Source organism: Cebus imitator, unplaced genomic scaffold, assembly GCF_001604975.1.
Source record: "Cebus imitator isolate Cc_AM_T3 unplaced genomic scaffold, Cebus_imitator-1.0 Scaffold30, whole genome shotgun sequence".
Classification (NCBI taxonomy): domain Eukaryota; kingdom Metazoa; phylum Chordata; class Mammalia; order Primates; family Cebidae; genus Cebus; species Cebus imitator.
In genome coordinates, this window is record NW_016107345.1 from 581,189 (window position 1) to 599,069 (window position 17,881).

General features: G+C 37.8%; 2 protein-coding genes across 2 annotated transcripts in view; one reads left to right on the forward strand and one right to left on the reverse strand.

The window, feature by feature from the left end:
* Positions 1 to 3,068: 3,068 nt before the first annotated feature.
* Positions 3,069 to 3,857, reverse strand: LOC108300792 (proline-rich protein 23B-like). The gene has a single exon (XM_017523702.2). The coding sequence runs from the start codon at positions 3,855 to 3,857 to the stop codon at positions 3,069 to 3,071; it is 789 nt and encodes a 262-aa protein (XP_017379191.1).
* Positions 3,398 to 17,881, forward strand: part of MRPS22 (mitochondrial ribosomal protein S22) — a 257,041-nt gene continuing 242,557 nt past the window's right edge. Inside the window, exon 1 of the mRNA XM_017523705.2 lies at positions 3,398 to 3,684. The gene's annotated coding sequence lies outside the window, so the exon portion shown is untranslated. The remainder of the gene's footprint in view (positions 3,685 to 17,881) is intronic.

Consider the following 17,881-nt stretch of genomic DNA (forward strand, 5'->3'; position numbering starts at 1 on the left):
TCTAAAACACAAAACAAATTTGGAACAGAAAATGAATTCATATTCAAAATATGTCTATATACCAAAATTTTTGCCCAGGGGAAAATCAGTGTCATTAAATGCTGCCAAATGATTGGAGGTTTTATGCCTGAGGAAATATAATTATTGAGCTAATTAATATAGAATTTAAAATAAGATTGTTTAATTTCTCCTAGAGATAAAGGAGATAACATCCGTGAAACTAGAAAAGTTTATATGACATTGATAAAAGTTGTGAAGAGCAAATAGATATCAAAAACCTAAGTAATCAGAAGTATTGAAAATGAAAAATGCAGTATTTGAAATAAAGTCATATAAGGAACAATAAATTTTGAAAACAATGACAGAATCAGTTAATCGGAAGAGCAAAACTGCTATGATACAGGGTGTGAAAATATAATATAGATATTAAGAGATCTGGGAGAGGGCATTGATTAAGCAGCACAACTTCTCTATTAGGAGTTTAAGAGATTGGAGAGAGGTTTAAAAGTCTAAGAGATACTGACTTTTCTTTTTGAGATCTTATGGGAAGAATTAATTCTCCAGCTATAGAAAGCTCACTGAGTTGCAGCTGGTAAAAATCTACCATCAAACACATCAGGTTTAGTGAAACCATAAGGCATCAAAGTCAAGAAAAATACTAACATAAACAGCCTAATCATGTGTAAAGGAATGACAATACAAATGACAACTTCTCACCTGCAACAATAAATGGGATGGAAAATAATATAGTTATCTTTAAAGTAGAGAGTATAGGATTTATTTTAGAATTCCAAACCCAGCTACAATACTACAAGTTTGAAGGTGTAACTGAAATATTTGCAGACATATGAACCCAAGATTTACCACACAAACCACGGCCGAAAGAATTCTTAAAAAGTATACCTTGGATTGATAGGCAGTAGCTTTGAAATTCTCCTAAAAAAAGAGTATACCTTGGAAAGAAGACAAATGAAGCCAGAATAAAGGAGTGGAATGCAAGAATAGAAGGTGAGCAAATTAACTGGTAAAGCATACTGGAAAATCTACATAATAATTATTGATGTTCAATAGAAAAAAAATAACTAGCATCTCATTGGCTTTAACTTTATCGGCAATAATTTATTACGAAAATGAGGCAAACCTGGTAAAATAATGACATTTTAAAATTGGCGCTGCATATAGTTATTTAAAACAAACAAAACATTCAAAAAAAGGCAAAAAACAAAACAAAAAGCAATCCAAGGTAGAGCTAGAATCATATAAAATACTGTAGAATAGACAGAAATGCAAAGATACTTGTAGTCAGAAATTCTATTAGAACAAACCACAAGTTGATTAAAAAAGAAATTACAAAAAGTCATCTTATGCATACAGAAAAAGTTTCTTAAATTTTTAACATTTAAAACCTTAAATGGACCCTGCAGTTACTGCCTTTCTCCTTCCACTCGTGTCTTCTCAGGTCCTTATAAAGCATCCAATTGTTTTAAATCCCTGAAGCCCAAAGCCTGGTCTCATTAGTGCTCTTGCCAGGTTTCTGTACATACTCTTATGGCTCAAAGGTTCCATCTAGCTATTTTATGTATAAACGCAAATAATAAAATGTCAACATTTAAAACAACTTGATAACATCTCTGTAGTAACTTAGGCAAAAACAAAGCAAAAATCCAGCACTTTTTCATTATCTGAAAGACTGAAAATTAACTGCTTCAATAGGTTAAGGGTTATCTAATGGCCATCTACAGTAAAGATCATACTTTGTGGTAAAATGTAGAAGCATTAACACAAGGCATAAAACAGGGATGCCCATATCAACCATACTGTTCAACCTGGACTTGAAGTAATATCCAATACAAAAGATTAAGCAAAAATATGACATGGGGAGCTTGTCAAAAGAGACAATATTCTCGTTATTTGGAGATATTGTTTTTATAAATCAATCGAGAATCTACAGATAAACCATTAAAGAAATTCAGTAATTTTATTTGATACAAGATCAACCTAAGAAATTATTTCTGGCCTGGTGCGGTGGTTCATGCCTGTAATCCCAGCACTTTGGGAGGCCGAGGCAGCTGGATTACCTGAAGTCAGGAGTTCAAGACCAGCCTGGCCAACATGGTGAAACCCTGTCTCTACTAAAAACACAAAATTAGCTGGGTGTGGTGGGGCATGTCTGTGATCCCAGCTACTTGGGAGGCTGAGGTGGGAGAATCGCTTGAACCTTCGAGGCAGAGGTTGCAGTGAACTGAGATCACACCATTGCACTCCAGAAGAGCAAAACTCTGTCTCAAAAAACAAACAAATAAAACAACACCAACACCAACACACACACAAACAATCTTAGAATTATAAGCTTTTCCAGGATAAAGGAATTATATTAAACAATATACAAGAAGAAATGAATGGAAAAGAGCTGGCTGTAAGAGTTGGTGGGGGAGCGGGGTGGGGAAAGCCCAGCAACATAAACAATTTGCTAAGTCAATCATGAAAAAAAGGAGGACACGTGATCATTATTCCCAGTTCTGTCTGTTTCAGAAACAACAAACATTTGTCCAGGTACAACTATTTGCAAGATTCCCCAAAAGGGGCTCAGGCCACTATAGGGAAAAGTTCCATGGTGAGAATGGTCGTCATAAAGGGACTAGGGCCAAAACCCATTAAACAAAATAAATGTAGTAATGAACTTGGGAGAAAAGGCGTGCCATGGTAGGGTGCTGGGGAAGGGGTGGATTTTTAGAGAAAAGTGCTGGAACTGAGGTTTAAAGCAAAACCAGGGGGAATGGAGCTGCCTAGGGGTGACTTCCATACAAAACAGGCCCGAAGCAGCAATCTCACAGTCTGAAAGTAACTGTATTTCAACTAGCATATTTTTATGCTGAGGTGGATCTTTTTTCCCCAGACATTCTAAATCAGCCACTGATCCAAAATTCTGCAATCCAGCCTGTATCAAAAAACATCTATCTGTTATTCATTCTTGGAGATCCTTGTAGGTTGCGCCACACACATACTACGGCTATCAGGAGACAGTTGCCTGGACCCTAGCAGGGTGGCAAGGGATTGTGGGAGGCAGTTCATTCCTGAAACAGTCGTCTCCGGGCCTTGCACGGAGGGCGCTCTGGGAGCTCCGGGCGCGCGTGGGGACCTGGACTCGGAGAGGGCGGTAGAGGTTGAAGAGGTGAGCTGGGAACAGGCTCCAGAAAGCGGAATTCCTGGTCGCAGATGGGGCGTGGAGGGCGTCTCTCTGAACTGGGGTTGGGGGCCAGAGCACAGGGCTCTGGGATGAGGCCCTCCCGGTAGGGGCCGCACATACTTCTAGCGGAGGGGTAGGGCCCAGCGGCCGAGCCGGCTGGGGAGTCCATCCAGAGCTCCAGGAACTCGGGGTCCGCGTCCTCCTCGTAGACCTCCTCCTGGGCGGCGACCTCTGGGACAGACGCGCAGAATTCCTGCTCGACGACGACGTCCTCCCTGAGAGCGCCCAGGAAAACATCCGCTACTAGGAAGGCAGACAAGTCGCCCTGCGCTCCTGAGCGTTCGTCGACGGAGCTTAGGAGGACCTCGGGGATCAGGAAGAGGGTGTGTCCACCGAGAGACACTCGCATGATCGACGTGGGCGCGGGCACCAGCACCAGGTTGTCGTCGTTCAGGGACACCTTCAGGGAACTGCCCGCGGCCAGGACCATCACGAAGGTGAGCGCGTCCGCGGCCGGGGCCCCCGCCGGGTCTACTAGGCTGGGCGCCGCGAGGGGTTCGAGGCCCGCGGGCTCATCCAATCGGCGGCGCTTGGCAGGGTCGGGTCCTCCCGACTGCGGTCCCCACCAGTGCGCAGGGCAGGCGCTGGGGCTGCGGGGTCGGCTGCCCATTACCTCGACGGCGCCACGGACGGCGTTCCTGGGCCTGGCAGAGGGCGTGGGGGCGGGGGACGCAGTCCTCTGTGAGGTAACAGGTGTCGGTGGTAGGCGAGGCGGACTGGGACGAACGGGGGCAGGACCGCGCTACGCAAGGTGAATCCTCGGAGCTCCAGGGGCGCCTCCGGGAGACCGCAGTCCGGGCTGCTGGGGGTGTCTCGCCGCCGCCGGGCTCGGCCTCGCGCGTTGGAATCTTGGGCCTTCCTGGCGCAGAGCCGGATGCGCACTGCAAAACCAATCATGTTTTAAATGACGGCAGTGAAACCGAAGTCGCAAAATGTCACGCAATGTTCCGCCCCCTGGAGGACCCGCCCTAGAGGCAGAGGTATCCCTGCTGCCCAATAGTCGTGGCTGTGGTTGGTAGGTCAAGCTGGGGAAATACTCGTACGGACCGCTAGGGGGCAGGGCATCTGCGCCGCTCTAGGGCCTGGCGTCCAGTATCAAGTTCTTGTCCTCCTTTGCGTTGACGTCAGACGCGGAGTTGAAGACCGATTCATGTCCAGGTCACAGTAGCGGAGTGCCAAACCAAGACACCAAGTCCTACTCCCATCCTCCCAGGCCCCGTCCCGGAAGTGCCCTGCGTTTTCCTGTTGGCCAATAGTGGCTTGCGTTCTTGGGTTCTCCTAGCTTGTACATCACTCTAATACCCTTTTAGGGGTCTTGGAAGGGAGAATAAAGCTGGCATCCTGCGTGACGATGGCAGTCCCTGCATTATTTGTTTATTATGATAGTTGGCACTGTAGTAATTACGGTCTTCCCTTGATATCCCTGGAGGATTGGTTCCCGGACTCCCACGTGGATACCAAAATCTACGGATGCTCAAGTCTCATATAAAATGGTGCACATTTGTTTATCATTTACAGCTTTGCTTGTATTTTAAAGAATCTCTAGAATATTCACAGTACTTAATACAATGTAAATGCGATACCCCTGGTTGCTACACAGATATCTATTATCTATCTATGTATAGATAGATAATATATACATATTTTGTTTGTTTTTGAGATGAGGTTTCATTCTGTCGCCCAGGCTGGAGTGCTGTGGTGCAATCTCTGCTCACTGAAACCATCACTCCCTGGGCTCAGGTGATCCTCCCACCTCAGCTTCCTGAGTAGCTGGGATTACAGGCGCGTTCCACCATACTCGGCTAATTTTTGGTATTTTTTGTAGAACTGGAGTTTCACCGTATTGCCCAGGCTGGACTCAAACTCCTGGGCTCAAACGATCCACCGCCTTGCCTCCCAAAGTACTGGGACTACAGGCGTGAGCCACTGTGCCTGGACATACATATATATATATATATATATATATATATATATATTTATTTATTTATATATAGCGTGTGTGTGTGTGTGTGTTGTTTTTTTTTTCCCCCGAAAATTTTTGGTCTTCTTTTGGTTGAATCTGCGAATGCGAAACCTGTGGATCCAGAGGATCAACTGTATTATGCTACAATCAGCTGAAGTATAACTTTATCTAATTTGACCTAAACTACAATTCTGAGGTGTATCTGTTTTAGCCCAATTTATGGATGATGAAAATGCCATGCAGAAAGGTTAACCAACTTGCCCAAGAGCCAGGAACTAGCAGCGCAGGGTCTGGCTTGTCCAGCTCCGTTTAAAGTGATAACACCTTCACAGTGTCAGCGTTTTTGACCTGTGCCAGCTGAAATGCACCTCTGCGTGGCGTGTCCAGGCGGTAAAAGGGAAAGTGTAGCTCAACTAGTCACCTAGTGTTAAACACTCCGCACTGATTTTGGAATAGGTAATGTTTTCAAGTGCTCACGGGGGACAACAAAGCATTTCCTCACATCTTTGTCTCCTAAGCATATTATGTCCAACCTTGGCGGGTACCATTATTATATTTTATCATTCCAGAATATTCTTGTGCATTTAAAAGCTAATCTCACACATGTTATTTATCTCCCTCCCCTTTCTACAAAATGTATTCTTTTTTGGGGTTGCATAGCATTCCTTTGCATAGTCTTTAGATTTAAATCAAGCCTCCCTTGATAGACAGTGGTCTTTCATCACTTGGTGGCACTGTCATCCTCTGGTAGGTTCATGAAAAGTGCAGATTATTTGCTCCATCCCAGAGCAACTGAATTACAATTATTGGAACGTGGGGCTTAGGCAATTTATGTGAGCACCTCCAAGAAATTCTGTTTTACTCCAAAGTTCAAGATCATTGAACTTGTTTTTATTTCTCAGTTGAGGGGTTCAGGAAACCTGGCTTGTGATCAGGGTTATGCTTGTTGGTGTCAGTGTTATGGAGGGAACCCCAACTTTCTGGTCTGCATTCAATGCTTTTCCCTGAACAGCCCGCCTGTGGTCTTCATCTGGATTAATGGTGTCTTATTAATTGTTTGTCTTATTATTGAATCGTAGGAGTTATTTATATATTCTGTATACAAGTCCTTTATCAGATACATGATTTCTGCATATTTCCTCCAACTTGTGGATTAAATTTTTTTTCTCATGAATATTTTCTATAAATATTGTATTTATTTTCTTTTTTCCCCCAACTTTTAAGTTCAGGGGTACATATGTAGGTTACGCAGGCTTGTTACATAGGTGAACATAGTGTGCCATGGTGGCTTGCTGCACAGATCATCCCATCACCTGAGTATTAAGCCCAGCATCCATTAGCTATTCTTCCTGATGCTCTCCCTCTCCCTGCCCCCAACTGACAGGCCCCAGTGTGTGTTGTCCCCACTCCATGTGTCCATGTGATCTCATCATTTAGTTCCTACTTATAAGTGAGAACATGCAGTATTTAGTTTTCTGTTTTTGCATTAGTTTACTGAGGATGATGACTTCTGACTCCATCCATGTTCCTGCAAATGTCATGATCTCCTTCCTTTTTATGGCTGCATAGTATTCTGTGGAGTATATGTATCACATTTTCTTTATCAAGTCTATCATTGGATAAAGCCCATTGATGCCCACTGATGAGCATTTAGGCCTTTGGTATTGTGAATAGTGTTCTAACGAACATATGTGTGCATATATCTTCATAATAGAATAATTTATATTCCTTTGGGTATATACCCAGTAATTGGATTGCTGGGCCAAATGGTATTTCTGCCTCTAGGTCTTTGAGGAATTCCCACATTGTCTTTCACAATGATTAAACTAATTTACACTCTCACCAACAGTGTAAAAGCATTCGTTTTCCCCCCACAACCTCACCGGCATCTATTGTTTTTTGACTTTTTATTAATAGCCATTCTGACTGGTGTGAGATGGTATCTCATTGTGGTTTTGATTTGCATTTCTCTAATAATTAGTGATGCTGAGCTTTTTTTCATGTTTCTTGGCCACATGTATGTCTTCTTTTGAGAAGTGTCTGTTCATGTCCTTTGCCCACTTTATAATGGGGTTGTTTGTTTTTTTGTAATTTTAAGTTCCTTGTAGATTCTAGATATTAGGCCTTTGTTAGATGAATCAATTGCAAAAATTTTCTCCCATTCTGTAGGTTGTCTCTTGACTCTGATGATGATTTCTTTTGCTGTGCGGAAGCTCTTTAGTTTGATTAAATCTCATTTGTCAATTGTTTTGTTGTAATTGCATTTGGTGTTTTCATCATGAAGTCTTTGCCCATACCTATGTCCTGAATGGTATTGCCTAGATTTTCTTTTTCTTTTTCTTTTTTTTTTTCAAGAACAGCCTGGAATGAGCCAGGTGAATTTTTTTTTTTTTTTCTGAGAACAGTTTTGCCTAGAATTTCTTCTAGGGTTTTTATAGTTTCAGCTTTTACATTTAAGTCTTTAATCCATCTTGAGTTAATTTTTGTATATGTTATGAGAAAGGGGTCCAGCTTCAATTTTCTTCATATGGCTAGCCAGTTCTCCTAGTACTATTTACTAAACAGGAAATCCTTTCTTCATTGCATTTATTTTCTTATTGGTGACTTCTGAAGTGCAAAAGTCTTAAATTTTGATGAAGTTTAAAATATTTAAATAATAGTTTGTGCTTTTGCTGTTATATCTAAGAACTTTGTCTAAGCTCATGAAGATTTTATCTTTTTTTCCTAGAAATTAATAGTTTTAGTTTTTATATTGAGGTGTATGATCCATTTTGAGTTAATTTTTTGTGTATGGTGTGAAGTAATAATTTAAGTTTATTTTTTGAAGGTGTATACACTATTCTTAAAAAGACTATTCTTTTTACATTTAATGGATACATTGGCCTCATATATAGTTTATCCTAGAGAATGTTCCATGTTTACTTTAAAAGCATGTGTATTCAGCAGTCATTGGATTGATTGTTCTATATATGTTGGGTTGAGTTGGCACTTGGATCTTTTGTGAAAAATAAATTGACGATAAACACAAATATTTATGTTTGGACTCACAGTTTAGCTTCTTTCATCTTTATTCTTGAGACAGTACCACTTTGTATTGATTACTGTATCTTTAGAGTAAGATTTGAAATTTAGTAGTGAAAATCAATTTCGTCATTCTTTTTAAAAATCATTGAGAGGCAAGATGGGCTGATCGCCAGGTCAGGAGATTGAGACCATCCTGGCTAACATGGTGAAACCCCATCTCTACTAAAAATACAAAAAATTAGCTGAGGGTGGTGGCACATGCCTGTAGTTTCAGCTACTTGGGAGGCTGAGGTAGTAGAATCGCTTGAACCCGGGGGGTGGAGGTTGCAGTGAGCCGAAATCATGCCACTGCACTCCAGCCTGGGTGACAGAGTGAGACTTCATCTAAAAAAAAAAAAAAAAATCATTATGGCGATTTTGGGTCTTTTGCATTTCCATGTGAATTTTAGGATCAGCTTGTCAGTTTCTATCAGATACCTACTGGATTCTGATAAGGACTGTGCTGAATTTATAGATCAATTTGGCAAGAATTGCCTTCTTCACAATATTGAGTCTTTGAATCACGAACATGGAATATCTTCCATTTATTTAAATCTTCTGTAATTTCTTCCGTTAATGTTTTGTTGTTCTAAATGTGCAAGTCTTGTACTTATTTTGTTAAATTTATTCCTATTTTTTCTTTTTATGGTATTATGAATAGAACTTTTAAATTTCATTTTTCAGTACATTGCCAGTTTGTGAAAATACAGTTGATTTTTCTATTTTGATCTTGTATTTTATAACCTTGCTAAACTTGTTATTAGTTCTGGATTTTTTTGGGGTGGATTCCTGGGGATATTCAACATATAATATTTCATCACTTGAGAATAAATATGGTTTTACTTCTCATTTTCCAATCTAGATGCCTGTAACTTCTTTTTCTTTTCTTTTTGCACTGCCTTGAATGTCTAGTAAAATGTTGAGTAGAAGTATTTATAGTGGAATTCTTGCCTTTTTTTTGATCTTAAGAGGAAAGCACCATTTCTTCTTTCAACATTAAGTATGATGTTAGCTGTGATTTCTTAGATGTTCTTCGTTTTGTTTGATTTTGAGACAGGGTCTCACTCTGTCACTCAGACTGTAGTGTCGTGGCATGATCTTGGCTCACTGTAGCCTCAGCCTCCTGGGCTCAAGCAATACTCCCACCTCCCAAGTAGCTGGAACTACAGGTATGTGCCATCCTGCCCAGCTAATTTTTGTATTTTTTGTAGAGACAATGTTTTGCCATGTTGCCCAGGCTCTTGAACTCCTTAGCTCAAGATATCCACCTGCCTTGGCCTTTCAAAGTTCTGGGATTACAGGTGTGCACCACCATGCCTTGCCTTAGATGCCCTTTATTAGGTTGATAAAATTGCCTTCTATTCTTAGGCTATGGAGTTTATATCGTGAATAGGTACTGGATTTCGTCAGATGCTTTCTTCCTTCTGAATCTGTTGAGTATATTATATAGTTTTTGTTCTTTATTTTATTAATATGTTATATTACGTTAACTAATTTTTGGATATTAAACCAACTTGTAACCTGTTCATGATATATAAATCCTTCCTATATGTTGCTACATTTGATTTTCTAATATTTTGTTAAGTATTTTTGCATCTTTGTTCATGAGACATACTTGGTTTTAGTATTCTTTTCTTGTCATGTCCTCATCTGGCTTTGATGTTTTTAATTCTGTGAGGGTAATACTGACTTCATGCAATGAATAGGTAGTGTTTTATCCTTTTTTATTTTCTGAAATTTGTGAAGACTAGGTATTATTGCATTATTTCCTTAAATATTTGATAGAATTCACTAATGAAGTTATCTGGGCCTGGAATTTTCTCGTGGGAAGATTTTAAATTGGTAATTCAGTTTAAAACAAAACTTTTTAAAGACCTATTCAGACATCTATTTGAGTCAGCTTTGGTAATTGATATCTTTCTAGTAATTTGTTTATTTCATCTAAGACATCTAACTTTTTGGCATAAAGTTCTTTGTAATATTATCTTATAATCCTTTAAATTTTGTTTTTACTTAATTCAAAGTATTTTCCAATTTTCTTTGTGGTTTCTTCTTAGATTCATGGGTTATTTAGAAGTTTGCTGCTTAATTTCAAAATATTTGGAAATTTTCTAGCACTCTGTTTCCAAAATATTTGGATATTTCCCAGCACATAATTCTGATGCAATCAGTTGCATCAGAATGCAACTGGTTCTTTTGCGTTCAGGGAACACGTTTAGTATGATTTCAGTCTTTTTAAGCTATTGTGACCTGTTTTATGGCCTAGCATATGATCTATCCTGGAGATAGAATGCATATTTTGCAGTTATTGGATGGAATGTTTTATATGTGTCAGGTTGAGTTGGTTGATAGTGTTGTTCAAGTGTTCTCCATTTTTGGTGAATTGTTATGTCAATTTTTGAGAGTGGAATATTAACATCTTCAATTACAATTATTGAATTGCCTATTTCTTTTTAAAGTTCAGTTTTCACTTTATGTATTTTACAGCTATGTTGTTAGGTGAATATACATTTATAATTATTATATTGTCTCAATTTATTGAACTTTTTTATCATTATGAGTTGTCTCTTCTGCTAATAATAATTCTCATTTTAAAGTCTACTTCTTCCGATACTAATAGCCATTCTAGCTGTATTATGGTTACATTTACATGATATATATCTTATCATTTCAATCCATTTGTATCTCTTGTAGACAGCATGTAGTTGGATTTTAAGTTTTTATGCAGTTTCTAAATTTTGATTGGAATGTTTAGACCATTCATATATATGGTAATTATTGACATGGTGAATTAGCATTTGCCATTTTGATATTTGTTCTCAGTGTTCTGCCTTTTTTGTTCCTCTGTTATTCCTTGACTTTTTTTGTGTTAAATGCCTTTTAGTGTATTATTTTAATTTTTCTCTTGATATTTTTAAACAATTTTATTTTGAATTATTTTCTTAATTTGTTGGGATCTAGGGGTCACAATTTGCATCTTAACTTATCACAATCTGTTTAGAATTAATATTCACTTAATTCCAGTAATATATAGAAACTGTGCTCTAGTACAGCTTTATTTCCTCTTTCTTGTTCTACACTCTCATCTATATTTATATTTGTCATAAATGCAATAAAACAGTGTTATAATGATTACATTATGTAATCTTATGCCTTTTAAGGAAGTTAAGAGAACAAAGGAAAAAATATATTTATGGCATTTACAAAATAATAGACTTTATTTTTTAAGAGCATTTTTAGGTTCATAGCAAAATTGAGTGAAAAGTAGAGTTCTCATATGCTGTCAATGCCCATGCATGTATAGCCTACTCCACTATCAACATCCCATACCAGAGTGTTACATTTTTTATAATTAATGAACTTACATTGACACATAATCATCAGTTTATGTGCATAGTTTATGTTAGAATTCACTCTTGGTGTCATACATTCTATGGTTATTGACAAACATACAATGACATGTATCTATCATTATAGTATTATACAGAATAATTTCATTGCCTAAAAATTCTCTGTGTTCTGCCTATTCACCTGTCCTCCCCTAAACCTCTGATATTTTTCCTATCTATGTGATTTTGCCTTTTCTAGAATGTCGTATAGTTGGAATAATACAGTATGTAGCTTTTTCACTATGGCTGCTTTCATTTAGTAATATGCGTTTAAGGGCCCTTTGTGTCTTCTCAGGGCTTGATAGCGCATTTCTTTTTAGTACTGAATAATAATATTTTATAGATGTTTCAGAGTTTATCCATTCGCCTACTGAAGGACATCTTGGTCACTTTCAGTTTTTGTCAGTTGTAAGTAAAGCTGCTGTAAACATTCATGTGCAGATTTTCATACAGACGTAAGCTTTTAACTCCTTTGGGCAAATACTGAACGTGATTGCTAGATTATATGATAAGAGCACATGTGGTTTTGTAAGACACTGATAACCTATTTGTTAAAGTATCTGTACCAGCAATGAATAAGATTTCCTGTGGCTCCACATATTCACCAGCATTTGGTGTTGTCAGTGTTTTGTATTTTCCTCATGTTAATGGATGTGTAGTGGTATTTCATTGTTGTTCGATTTTTAATTTCTTAATAATATATAATGTTGAATATCCATATCATAGCCCTGTCTCTACAAAAAAAGAAAAAAATTAGCTGAGTATAATGGTGCATACCTGTGGTCCCAGCTACTTAGGAGGCTGAAGTAGGAGGATCACTTGAACCTGGAAGATTGAGGCCACAGTGAGCTAAGATTGTGGCACTGCACTTCAGCAAGGGTAACAGAGTGAGACCCTGTATCAAAAAACAAAACATAAAAAATGTTGTGTATCTCTTCATATGCTTATTTGCTGTCTGTATATCTTTGGTAAGATGTCTGTTCAGATCTTTTCTGTGCCTTTGTAATTGAAGGGGGTTTCTTGTAGGCACCATATATTTGGGTATTTTTTTTTTATACATTCAGCTACTCTATGCCTTTTAATTAGAGAATCGAGTCCACATACATTGTGTTATTATTGATAAGTAAGAACTTCCTATTGCCATTTGTTGCTTGTTTTCTGGTCATTTCCTATTCTCTTCCTTTTATCCTTTCTTACTGTCTTCTTTAGTGGTAAGTAATTTTATTTGCATTACCTTGATAATTAGTGATGTTGAGCATTTTTTTTAATTGCATTTTAGGTTTTGGGGCACATGTGAAGAACGTGCAAGATTGTTGCATAGGTACACACGTGGCAGTGTGATTTGCTGCCTTCTTCTCCATCACCTATATATGGCATTTCTCCCCATGCTGTCTCTCCCCAACTCCCACTCCCACTGTCCCTCCCCTATTTCCCCCCAACAGACCCCAGTGTGTGATGCTCCCCTCTCTGTGTCCATGTGTTCTCATTGTTCAACACCCGCCTATGAGTGAGAACATGTGGTGTTTGATTTTCTGTTCTTGTGTCAGTTTGCTGAGAATGATGGTTTCCAGGTTCATCCATATCCCTGCAAAGGACAGGGACTCATCGTTTTTGATGGCTGCATAATATTCCATGGTGTATATGTGCCACATTTTCCCCGTCCACTCTATCATTCATGGTCATTTAGGTTGGTTTCAGGTCTTTGCTATTGTAAACTGTGCTGCAATGAACATTCGTGTGCACGTGTCCTTATAGTAGAACGATTTATAATCCTTTGGATATATACCCAGTAATGGGATTGCTGGGTCAAATGGAATTTCTACTTCTAGGTCCTTGAGGAATCGCCACACTGTCTTCCACAATGGTTGAACTAATTTACACTCCTACCAACAGTGTAAAAGTGTTCTTATTTCTCCACATCCTCTCCAGCATCTGTTGTCTCCAGATTTTTTAATGATCGCCATTCTAACTGGTGTGAGATGGTATCTCAATGTAGTTTTGATTTGCATTTCTCTAATGACCAGTGATGGTGAGTATTTTTTCATATGTTTGTTGGCCTCGTGTATGTCTTTTTTTGTAAAGTGTCTGTTCATATCCTTCGTCCACTTTTGAATGGGCTGGTTTGTTGAGCATTTTTAATAAACCCTTTGGCCATTGGTATGTTGTCTTTTGAGAAATGTCTATTCATGTCCTTTGCCTATGTTTTAATGGGATTTTTTTTTTTCTTTTTACTGATGAGTTGTTTGAGTTCCTTGTATATTCTGGATATTAATCCCTTGTCAGATGAATAGTTTGGAATATTTTCTCCCATTCACTGGATTGTCTCTTCACTCTGTTGGTTGTTTCCTTTGCTGTGCAGAAGCTTTTTAGTTTCATAGAGTGCCATTTGTCTATTTTTGTTTTTGTTGCCTGTTCTTTTGAGATCTTGGCCATAAGATCTTTGCCTAGACCAATGTCTTAAAATATTTTCACTGTTTTCTTCTAGTTACAGTTTCTTCTAGTTTTACAGTTTCAGATCTTATAATTAAGTATTTAATCTATCTTGAGTAGATTTTTCTTTTTTTTTTTTTTTTTGGTAGAGTCTCGCTCTTGTTGCCCATGCTGGAGTGCAGTGGCACGATACCGCTCACTGCAACCTCCGCCTCTTGGGTTCAAGTGATTCTCCTGCCTCAGCCTCCTGAGTAGCTGGGATTACAGGCACCCACCACCAAACCTGGCTAAATTTTTTTTTGTACTTTTAGTAGAGACAGGGTTTTGTCATGTTGGCCAGGCTGGTCTCAAACTCCTGATCTCATGATCCGCCCATCTCATCCTCCCAAAGTGCTGGGATTATAGGTGTGAGCCACTGTGCACAGCCGAATTGATGTTTTATATGATGAAATATAGGTATCCAGTTTCATTCTTCTGCAAATAAATGTCTGATTTCCCCAGGACCTTTTTTTTTGAAGAAGGTGTCCTCTCCTCAATATATGTTCTTGGTTGCCTTTGTCAAAAATCCATTAGCTGTAAATATGTTAATTTATTTCTGGGTTCTCTATTCTGTTCCATTGATCTCTGTGTCTTTATACCTATACAATGCTATTTTGGTTACTATAGACTTGTATGTATTTATAAGTTGGGTAGTGTGATGCCTCCAACTTTGTTCCTTTTGCTCAGGATTGCTTTGGCTATTCAAGACATTTTTTGGTTCTTTACGAATTTTAGGTTTTTTTTTTTCTATTTCTGTGAAAAATGACATTGGTATTTTGATAGGTAACACATTGAACACACTGTAGATTGCTTTGGGCAGTATGGTCATTTTAGCAATATTAATTTTTCTAATCCATGAGCGTGGAATGTTTTTCCATTTGTTTCTGTCCTCTTCAATTTCTTTCATCAACTTTTTATAGTTTTCCTTGTAGAGGTCTTTCACCTCTTGCTGAGAATGGGGTGTTAAAGTCCCTCACTGTTACTGTATTGCAGTCTTTCTTCCTCTTTAGATCCAATACTATCTGCTTCATGAATCTGGGTGCTCCAGTGTTAGGTGCCTAGATATCTGGAATTTTCATTTTCTCCTGCTGGATTGATCCCTTTATCATTATATAATAACTCTTTTGTCTTCTTTTACTCTTCTTAAAGTCTGTTTCATCTGATACAAGTATAGCTACTCCTACTTACTCTTGGCTTCTGTTTGCATGGAATATCTTTTTGAATGCCTTTACTTTCAGTCTGCATGTGTTTTTACTGTAAGGTGCATTTCTTGTAAGCAGCCATTCTATATCTTTTAAGTGGATAATTTAATCAGTTTTACCAATGTCATTATTGAGATTTTGTTCCTGTCATATTGTTAATTGTTTTTTGGTTATTATGTATCAATAAAATAATTAAAAATTTTTTTTCCTTCTTTTAAAACTTTTTTTCTTTTATCTAGTTGAGAATAAATTGCCATAGAAAAATTAAAAAATTAATATTCACAAGGCATCTATTGCAGTGCCTGATACATAATAAGTGCCATTGAGAGCTTTTATTTATTCAGTCAGGTTTTAGATTTATTATGCTACTGTTTTCTATGTTTCAATTAATTTTAACATCTTGACTTTGATACCTCATTATTTATTTTTATTCTTGCTCATTTATTAAGATAAATATTTAAGGTTGTGAATTTTCCTCTGGCACTGCTTACATTGTATCTTAAAAGCTGTTATATGTATTCTGGTGGGAGTAGAGGTTTTTGTTTTCTGATCATGTCATTAATTTCTAGCTTAAATGCATTGTAGCAGATTGTATTTTCTGTTTCATTGCTAGATTTTGGAACTTAAAATATTTTAAGCCTAACATTTGTTAAATTTTTGAGAATTGACAAGGACATGTGAAAAGAAGGAATATTATCCATTTTCAGATATATTGTTTGATGTATATTAATTAGATTTTCTTCATTATATTTATAACGTCTTCTTTATTCTTATTTTTCGTGATCTATCATGAAAGCAAAGTGTTAAAATGAATAAAATCTCTAGCTTCTAAAGTGTTTCTGTTTCCCTTCAAGGTTTTATGTAATTAACATTTATAGTGTTTTCTGATGCATAGATCATTGTAAATGACACTTTTCTACATTGTGAAGGACTCTTTTTAATTTAACACTCTTGCTATGAATTAAAGTTGGTTGTACAATAAGTTGATATCTTGTTTTGTTTTTTCTTTTTGTACTTGGTATACAATTGCTTATTTTATTTTTCAGCATTTTTGGATTATTTTGATTTGAAGTGACCTTTTTTTTTCTTTAACTTGAAGTTCTGGGGTACATGTTTAGATCTTGAAGTATTGTTACATAGGTATACACATGCCATGGTGGTTTGCTGCCTCCATCCATCCATCACCTACATTAGGTATTTCTCCTCATGTCATCCCTCCCCAATTTCCCCACCCTCTGCTATCCCTTCCCTAGCCCCCCATCCCACAAAAGACATCAGTGTGTGATGTTCACTTCCCTGTGTCCATGTGTTCTTATTGTTCAACAACCACTTATGAGTGAGAACATGCAGTGTTTGTTTTTCTGTTGTGTCAGTTTGCTGAGAATGATGGTTTCCAGATTCATCCATGCTCCTGCAAAGGCCATGAACTCGTTGATTTTATGGCTGCATAGTATTCCATGGTGTATATATGCCACGTTTTCTGTAACTAGTCTCTCACTGATGGGCTTTTGGATTGGTTCCAAGTCTTTGCTATTGTGAACAGTGCCACAATAAACATAGGTGTGCATGTGTCTTTATAATAGAACGATTTATAATCCTTTGGGTATATACCCAGTAACGGGATTGCTGGGTCAAATGATATTTCTATTTGTAGATCCTTGAGGAATCCCCACACTATCTTCACAATAGTTGAACTAATTTACACTCCCACCAACAGTGTAAAAGCGTTCCTATTTCTCCACATCTTCTCTAGCATCTGTTGTCTCCAGATTTTTTAATGATTGCCATTCTAACTGGCATGAGATGGTATCTCAACTGGTTTTGATTTGCATTTCTCTAATGACCAGTGATGATGAGCATTTTTTTCATATATTTGTTGGCCACATAAATGTCTTCTTTTGAGAAGTGTCTGTTCATATCCTTTGCCCACTTTTTGATGGGGCTGTTTGTTTTTTTTTTCTGTAAATTTGTTTAAGTTCTTTGTAGATTCTGGATATTAGCCCTTTTCAGATGGGTAGCTTGCAAAAATTTTTTCTCATTCTGTTGCTTACTGGTTCACTCTAATGATTGTTTCTTTTGCTGTGCAGAAGCTCTTAAGTTTAATTAGATTCCATTTGTCTATTTTGGCTTTTGTTGCCATTTCTTTTGGTGTTTTAGTCATGAAGTCCTTGCCTATGCCTATGTCCTGAATGGTATTGCCTAGGTTTTATTCTAGGGTTTTAATGGTGTTTAGGTCTTATGTTTAAATCTTTAATCCATCTGGAGTTAATTTTTGTATAAGGTGTCAGGAAGGGGTCCAGTTTCTGCTTTCTGCATATGGCTAGCCAGTTTTCCCAACACCCTTTATTAAATAGGGAATCCTTTCCCCATTGCTTGTTTTTGTCAGGTTTGTCAAAGATCAGATGGTGGTAAGTGTGTGGCATTATTTCTGAGACCTCTGTTCTGTTCCATTGGTCTATATCTCTGTTTTGTTACAAGTGCCATGCTGTTTTGATTACTATAGACTTGTAATATAGTTTGAAGTTAGGTAGCGTGATGCCTCCAGCTT

What these genes read in the sequence shown, in the direction of transcription:
- LOC108300792 (XM_017523702.2), bottom strand. Translation starts at nt 3,857, where the DNA reads ATGGGCAGCCGACCCCGCAGCCCCAGCGCCTGCCCTGCGCACTGGTGG.